This window comes from Lineus longissimus, chromosome 10 (assembly GCF_910592395.1).
Source record: "Lineus longissimus chromosome 10, tnLinLong1.2, whole genome shotgun sequence".
NCBI lineage: Eukaryota > Metazoa > Nemertea > Pilidiophora > Heteronemertea > Lineidae > Lineus > Lineus longissimus.
In genome coordinates, this window is record NC_088317.1 from 16,713,650 (window position 1) to 16,722,290 (window position 8,641).

The following is an 8,641-nucleotide window of genomic DNA, read 5'->3' on the forward strand; positions in this document are numbered from 1 at the left end:
ATATTTCGACCAATCACTTTGTCTTATTATAGGAAGTCCGTAATCAAGGTCACCTACTTCCGCCATTTTGCAAACTTATCGAAATTTTTGTTCTATTTTGTCAATTTTCACCGTTCCGATGTGGTATGAAATATTGCCAAGTTTCGGCATCGTTTTAGGATGCATAACTATGCCACTAGTATTCAATGCAGCCCTCAATAATTTAGTGCGAGGAAAGGTAGGCCTCAAAAACTTAACAGAATTTCAATTCATGTTCTTGCTTTTCGTTCCCGATTTTCGGATCGTTGTTCTAATTTCGGACAGCAAGGAATTGCAGTACTAGGAAATTCTCGGAATCTGCCATGATGATTAGGCCATTAATAACAACGCTGCTTGTTCTGGCCCAAATACTGTTTTGCCTCTCTGGCCTGTCCCCCCCCCCCCCCCCCCCCCCCCCAGTCACATAACTGTTGTTATTGCATGTGACGTGTGCTATTAGTATTAGTATTGGGTGTATTTGTAAGCTTTTTGACTTGTTTAAATTTGCAGAATTCTGTGAGATGGTGGGACCTGGATAACCGTGACTTCCACATGTTTCTGCGCGATCGACGGCTGACAGGCAATGAATACGTAGTCAAGGTATTCACACTTCATTTTACTATCAAATCTTAGAGTAACCAGACTAAATTCAAATCAAAGTGGATGCTTTAGCTAAACAATAACATTACCATTATGACAGGGGGGCAGCTTGAAGCAAAAGTTAACTTGCAAAAGCACGCAGGTGCATTTGTGCATCAACCATGAATCTTTTGATAGATTACACTACAGTGGAGGCCAGTGGCATGACTTACAATGTCAACAAACATGGGCTTTAATGGAACCCATTGCAACCCATTTAGCACCTTGGACTTTGAGACAGCACTGCAATCTGTGCAGACCGTGCACAAGTTCCTGGTTAAAAATGGCCCTCATTAATGCCTACTTTTTGTTTTTTTCAGGGTCTAGAATCATTGCCTGATGATGATTAGGTTGAATTTATTCAGTGGGTAAAGACTGATGACATTTTTGTCATAAATCACCATCATTGAGACCATTCAGCAAAATAGATGACCAAAATATCTTCTGGAATACCGCAGGATTTAGCATTCATTGGATTAAATATAGTTCAGGTGTGTTTTCAGAATAAGAATATTAACCTTCAGTGACAAATGTTTGGAAATAACATCAACATTTTGAGTGCAGTGACAGTCTCTGGAGTAGTCAGTCAATCTTTGTACAAGCCTACAATAACTTCGATACATGCACATCCAATATCGCATCAAAAACGTATGAAAAGAAGTGACAAACATAATTTAAAAAAATAAATTCCCATCCCAATGTTTCTAGTGTCTCATATATTGTATATATTATGCATAGTTTTGTTTTCATGGTGAATAAATTGTAATTTAAATGTTAGAAAATATTTCTTTCTGAGTCTGATTTTGGTCTCTGTCTGTGACTGAAATCCCTTGCTGGATGTAGTCGGTCTGAACTGTCAAAACATTGTCCTCCTAGGTGGTGTCAGGGCTGTTCAAAACACAACTTGTGTCCATCCTGAAAGTTGAGGTATGAACTATCCTGAAAGCTGGAGCAGTCACATCCTGTTTAAGGATAGTCACAACCTGGTTTATGATGGTCACAACTTGTTATATGATAGTCACAACCTGTTTTAGGACAGTCGCAACCTGTTTCAGAACAGTCACAACCTGTTTTATGATTGTCACAACCTGGTTTAGGATAGTCACAACCTGTTATATGGTAGTCGCAACCTGTTTCAGAACAGTCACAACCTGTTTTATGATTGTCACAACCTGGTTTAGGACAGTTGCAACCTATTTTATGATTGTCACAACCTGTTTTATGGTAGTCGCAACCCGTTTCAGGACAGTCACAACCTGTTTTATGATTGTCACACGCTGTGTCCCGATACTGGTTGTGACTATATCCTATTTAAAATTTTGATTTTGGTCTTGCCTGAGATATGTTGTGACTGTCCTCTAACAGGGTGGGACTACTGTCCTAGAATGAGTTATGACCATATTTGGACAGTTGTATGGATCAATAGGGGACATGGTGCTTACTATCACTGGGGTATTACGTTCTGAGAGACATGACATCAATTTTGTCTTCAGTTTTGAGGCAATACCCTATTGGCAACGGGCCTGTTGAAGGATTGTTGATATAAGAATTACAATGACAAGTTGAAAATATTCTTGAATGGATTCAAGTAGTCGTGAACTGTCTCAATTTGGACTGTCCGAGATTAATCAGTTGGGACTGTCCCGATCAGACAGGTCTGTTAGTGCTGTCCAAAGACTCGTCAGTCAGTCAAGGCTCTCCTTGAATACAGTCTGTGACGGTCCTGAGGTGGATTGGTATTGTCCAAAGACGTTAACTTGTGAGATGGTTATCTAGTGAGAATTCAGAGTTTACATTTACTTCAGGAAAGCCGTACCTCTTTACACTCCGGTCGCAGTGGACCGGCCTCGTCCTGTCACCAGGTAAATCCAATTAGGATGACGCAATGGACTGCCTCGGGAGTCCAGACAGCAGCGGCTGGTTTTTGCAACTTGTCCAGGAGTCAGGTTTGTAGGATTAAAAGCTATGAAACGCTAGATATGATATCAAATTTTTATTAAAACCTTGATTGAACAATTCTCTCTGATTGCAAAACATGCAAGTTCAAGGATTGAGGAAGACGAGATAACCTGCTAGCCTGCATCCATGGTTGTCGATGTCACATTGTTGATTGCTCCCCATATCCCTGTGTTCCCCAAAATTAAGACTGAGTTTGAGCTGTCATTTAAGAATCCGACACACCACCAGTTTTCAACTTCCAAAGTGGAACCCTGTGGTAACTTGATTAAGAAAGTGATTGCTAGAGGGTGTCCCTGGCCAGTCTATCTCAAGACGCACATCTCAGCGACCTGGAAGACAGCTACTGTTAACTCTGCCATGTTCCGTCCGTCATGCAGTCCATTCAGATTATACATCCGAATGGATTAGACACATTGTATAATATTTGGGACGGGACGTGATGTGACTGACTTCGCAGATACTCGTATTGTACACATTTGAATCTCAGGATTTAGTTCATGTCAACCAAGCTAGTTCATAAAAACGTCATCAAAATCTATGCCATCCATCAGTTTATCGTAGTCCAACTCTCTCTTGGTAAACTTCTTGTGGCATACCTTCCTACAGTGCTTCTTGACCTTCTTGTCCTTGATGCTCTTGCATCCGTCGTAGCAGACCTTGAGGGCGGGAGGCGGGAACTCCATGCAGCAGTCGTGTAGGCAACTATTTTGCGGCTTCATACAATCCGCGAGTGTCGCGCAACCCTCGTCCTTTTTCTTGCAAACCTAGGGAGGGAAAATTACACTAACTTAAGAAGGGACATCTTTTTGCATTCACTTAGCTTAACTTTTTGAGCCCTGCGGGAAACTTACATGAGCCCCTGCCTAGCTAGTGGCCGCTATCATATATTGGCCTGGCAGTCCTGAGGAGATGAAAAATCAGTGTCACAGCGAGAGAGCATTGTGCGTGTCATCGCTGTTTGGGGGTATATTCGGGGGCATGATCTTTCGCTAAAACTCAGCACGCTGTAAAAACCGCTGGTCTCTACTGGCCACAATGCCGGAAATAAAGCCATTTTGTGCCTGGCCTCATGGTAATGAGTGGTTGCACAAAAATCAGGATCTTCCTACCTTCGCGACGCATTTGTTGAACTCCTTCTTGCATTTCTTATAGCACTTAGCTTCCCCGACGTGATGATGCTTCCCCTTGTCTTTACCGTGATTATGACCTTTGCCTTTCTTTGAATGGACGTGGGAGACGGCGATGAGAACCAGGACTATGGCAACGAGCCACAAGTACGATGAGATCTGAAAACGAGATACAAAAATTCAAAAGATTGGCTTTCAGACCCGCCCCTTATGAAACGGAGGTCGAGCATCCGTGCTTAAGAAGAATAGAGAGGACTGACCAAAAGACACCACCCTGACCACAAAGCTCTGGGAATCTAACAGGTGAAACTCTCTGGGACAGCCGACTTATTCACCAAAATGGAAAGGTGTTTTATTGTTTGTCGACCAGCACGGAGGATGAAAAAGTGCTTATTATTGTTAGTCCGCACTAAGGACGAAAAAATGACCGTTTTATTGTTGGATCCGCACAGAGGACAAAATAGTGCCTTATGATATGACCATCCAGTAAAGACTGACACTTTCTCCAGGAGGGACTTTTACAGCTGCCCACAAAGGTGAGTAAAACGTCTACCTACCTTCATTTTGCCAATGTACCGTGATCCGAGTTGATAGAAGTCAGGAATGTCCGCCGGAGGTTCCTGGAAGGTTATATAGCAGCTACTGCACCCAGCGTCTATCTACATGTAATTACTTTTATTTGCCTCGATTTGCACGTATCCGGCTGCTAATAAATTGACAGCTCCTAGCCGTAATTGGAACTTGGTAGAAATGCACACTAGTATTTCGACACATGTTGGAGACCACTACTTATTCATTAAGTTGGGAATTAATTACTTTTTCCATGTCCATGCGATGTACATCTTGACCAACAAGGTTTCTTCATCTTGGTTTCTGCATCTTATCAATTTAAACGAAGTATGGTCGACATTAAAAGGGAGTTTCGTGAGGTTCAGAACTGTAGATGAATGCTATGGATGTGCTCTCCCGGCCTGCTTCTAACGACCCCACTGGCACTCGATATTAGAAATGATAATGTTTCAGGATTTGTAGTTACCTCTGCGGGCGCATATTTGTGCTGGCAAAGGTTTTCAAACGCTCAAAAAACTTTAATTCTAAGATTGCATTGCCTAATGTATTGTACTGTCTACATGCACACAGATGCAAAGGTGAAATTGGCGCAATTTCCATATACATGTAGCGAGGACAATCCCACACCCCACACTATTTAACTAAACGTAGTTTTGATGGTCGTGGATGGGCTGGTAACGACAAATTAAAGATAATTGTACACATTATTGTGATCTCTCCAAACGAACATTTATGTATGAAGTGTTGCATGTCATATGCATAGATGGTAAAATACATTTGCGACCACTGTATTAAAGGGGTACACCGTTCGTTCATACATAATTACTGTTGGTCCAACTAAATCTATTTCCGATTTCTAAACATAGACGTCGCCACCTGCTAATACTCAAGGTAAAAGCTCATTGAGGGCAAATTATGTCGATCTTGTAACTGAGTATTAACGAAAGGATAGTCACAACCTGTTTTATGATTGTCACAACCTGTTTCAGGACAGTCACAACCTGTTTTGTGATGGTCACAAGCTGTTTCAGGACAGTCCTACTGTCCTAGAATGAGTTATGACCATATTTGGACAGTTATAAAATGGATCAATAGGGGACATGGTGCTTGCTATCACTGGGGTATTACGTTCTGAGAGACATGACATTAATTTTGTCTTCAGTTTTGAGGCAATACACTATTGGCAACGGGCCTGTTGAAGGATTGTTGATATAAGAATTACAATGACAACTTGAAAATGAGCTGTACCTCTTTACACTCCGGTCGCAGTGGACCGGCCTCGTCCTGTCGCCCGGTAGATCCAATTTGGATGAAGCAATGGACTACCCCGGGCCAGACAGCAGCGGCTGGTTTTTGCAACTTGTCCAGAAGTCAGGTTTGTAGGATTAAAAGCTAGGAAACGCTAGATATGATATCAAATTTTTATTAAAACCTTGTTTGAACAATTCTCTTTGATTGCAAAACATGCAAGTTCCAGGATTGAGGAAGACGAGATAACCTGCTAGCCTGCATCCATGGTTGTCCAATGTTACATTGTTGATTGCTCCCCATATCCCTGTGTTCCCAAAAATTAAGACTGAAATTTAGCTGTCATTTAAGAATCCGAAACACGACCTGTTTCGAACTTCCAAAGTGAAACCCTGTGGTATCTTGATTAAGAAAATGATTGCTTGGGGGTGTCCCTGGCCAGTCTATCTCAAGACGCACATCTCGGCGACCTGGAAGACAGCTACTGTAAACCCTGCCATGTTCCGTCTGTCATGCAGTCCATTTAGATTATTCATCCGAATGAATTAGACACATTGTATGATATTTTGGACGGGACGGGATGTGACTGACTTCGCAGATACTCGTATTGTACACATTTGAATCTCAGGATCTAGTTCATGTCAACCAAGCTAGTTCACAAAAATGTCAATAAAATTTATGTCATCCATCAGCCTATCGTGGTCCAAATCTCTCTTCATAAACATGTGGTGGCATTGTTTCATGCAGTGCTTCTTGGCCTTCTTGTCCTTGATGCTCTGACATCCATCGTGGCAGGCCTTCATGACGGGAAAGGGGAACTCCTCGCAGCATTGGTACAGGCATTTATTTCGCGGCTTCATACAATCCGAGAGCTTCGTGCAGCCTTTGTCGTCCTTGTTCTTGCAAACCTAGGAGGGGAAAATTACATTAACTTAAGAGGGGACCTTTTTTGCGTTCACTTAATAGCTTGACCTTTTGAGCCCTGCGACCGCTATAGCGGCCTGGAAACTTACATCCGCCTCTGCCTAGGTAGTGGCCGGTATCATATATTGGCCTGGCAGTCCTGAGGGGATGAGGGGATGAGGAATCAGTGTCACAGCGAGAGAGCATTGTGCGTGTCATCGCTGTTTGGGGGTATATTCGGGGGCAGGATCTTTCGCTAAAACTCGGCAAGCTGTAAAAACCGCTGGTCTCTACTAGCCACAATGCCGGAAATAAAGCCATTTTGTGACTGGCCTTATGGTAATGAGTGGTGGCACAAAAATCAGGATCTTCCTACCTTCGCGGCGCATTTTATGAAAGCCTTCTTGCATTTTTTAAAGCACTTGGCTTCCCCGCCGTGATGATGCTTCCCCTTGCTTTTACCGTGATGATGACCTTTGCCTTTCTTTGAATTGACGTGGCAGACGGCGATGAGAACCAGGACTATGGCAATGAGCCAAAAGTACGATGAGATCTGAAAACGAGATACAAAAATTCGAAAGATTGGCTTTCAGACCTGCTCCCTTATGACATGAATGTCGAGCATCCGTGCTTAAGAAGAAAAGAGAGGACTGGCGAAAAGACACCACCCTGACCACAAAGCTCTGGGAATCTAACAGGTGAAACTCTCTGGGACAGCCGACTTATTCACCAAAATGGAAAGGTGTTTTATTGTTTGTCGACCCGCAGAGAGGATGACAAAAGTGCTTATTATTGTTAGTCCGCACTAAGGACGAAAAAATGACCGTTTTATTGTTGGATCCGCACAGAGGACGAAATGTGCCTTATGATATGACCATCCAGTAGAGACTGACACTTTTTCCAGGAGGGACTTTTACAGCTGTCCACAAAGGTGAGTAAAACGTCCACCTACCTTCATTTTGCCAATGTACCGTGATCCGAGTTGATAGAAGTCAGGAGTGTCCGCCGGAGGTTCCTGGAAGGTTATATATAGCAGCTGCTGCACCCAGCGTCCATCTAATTACTTTTATTTGCCTCGATTTGCACGTATCCGGCTGCTAAAAAATTGACAGCTCCTAGCCACAATTGGAACTTGGTAGAAATGCACACTAGTATTTCGACACATGTTGAAGACCACTACTTATTCATTAAGTTGGGAATTAATTACTTTTTCCATGTCCATGCGATGTACATCTTGACCAACAAGGTATCTTGGTTTCTGCATCTTATCAATTTAAACGGAGTATGGTCGACATTAAAAGGGAGTTTCATGAGGTTCAGGATGAAGGATGTAAGGTGGAAAACTCTACGAGTGCATTGCCTAATGTATATTGATACATTGTGCTGTCTCCATGCACACAGATGCAAAGCTGAAATTGCCGCAATTTCCATATAGCTAGGATAATCCCACACCCCACACTATGCAGGCCCTAACTAAACGTAGTTTTGAGGGTCGAAGATGGGCTGGTAACGATTAAGTAAGATAATTGTACACATAATTCTGATTACTCCAAACAAAAATTTATGTATGAAGTGTTGCATGTCATATGCATAAATGGTAAAATACATTTGTGACCACTGTATTAAAGGGGTACACCGTTCGTTCATACATAATTACTGTTGGTCCAACTTAATCTATTTCCGATTTCTAAACATAGACGTCGCCACCTGCTCAAGGTAAAAGCTCATTGAGGGCAAATTATGTCGATATTGTAACTGAGTATTAACGAAAGAGACAGATACGCCTTTAGAATAAAGGTTTGACTTTCTGAGACAGCTGATTCAGCGTCGTCGTCGCCGCCGTCGTCGTCGCCGCCGTCGTCGTCGTCGCCGTCGTCGTCATCATCATCATCAGATTAAGAAAGCTCAGCTTACTTACCAATGTTGAAACCCTTGCAAACAAGTCGGGGATCCTTGCCGCTGTACACAGTGCAGGAGATGGGCGTGCCTGGAAGGAAACGATTGTCGTGTGATGAATACCATCAGAGGAGGTAGCGTGATTACGTCAATTCTGCTCATAAAAATGGTCATCGCTGGGTGATATGAATAAAGACTAGCAATTGCTTTTACTGAAAACCCCATGTACATTTACACTAGGCCTTTCTGTACAAAACTGAAGTAAAATCATTTACTAGTCT

The 8,641-nt window shown here is 42.6% G+C and overlaps 2 protein-coding genes and 1 long non-coding RNA gene across 3 annotated transcripts; 1 reads left to right on the top strand and 2 right to left on the bottom strand.

Moving 5' to 3' along the window:
- Positions 1–43: 43 nt before the first annotated feature.
- LOC135494867 (uncharacterized) lies at positions 44–1,441 on the top strand. Its single transcript, XR_010448476.1, has 3 exons — positions 44–217; positions 529–618; positions 978–1,441. It is a non-coding gene; the product is annotated as an uncharacterized LOC135494867 (long non-coding RNA).
- Positions 1,442–2,635: 1,194 nt separating this feature from the next.
- LOC135494780 (uncharacterized) lies at positions 2,636–4,390 on the bottom strand. Its single transcript, XM_064783056.1, has 3 exons — positions 4,301–4,390; positions 3,726–3,902; positions 2,636–3,380 (listed from the first exon to the last, which is right to left on the bottom strand). Exons 1-3 carry the CDS (start codon positions 4,304–4,306, stop codon positions 3,126–3,128), a joined length of 438 nt encoding a protein of 145 aa, XP_064639126.1. The 5' UTR covers positions 4,307–4,390; the 3' UTR covers positions 2,636–3,125.
- A 1,338-nt stretch (positions 4,391–5,728) lies between these two features.
- LOC135494844 (uncharacterized) lies at positions 5,729–7,488 on the bottom strand. The gene is made up of 3 exons (XM_064783134.1): positions 7,417–7,488; positions 6,841–7,017; positions 5,729–6,469 (listed from the first exon to the last, which is right to left on the bottom strand). Exons 1-3 carry the CDS (start codon positions 7,420–7,422, stop codon positions 6,212–6,214), a joined length of 441 nt encoding a protein of 146 aa, XP_064639204.1. The 5' UTR covers positions 7,423–7,488; the 3' UTR covers positions 5,729–6,211.
- Positions 7,489–8,641: the final 1,153 nt, after the last annotated feature.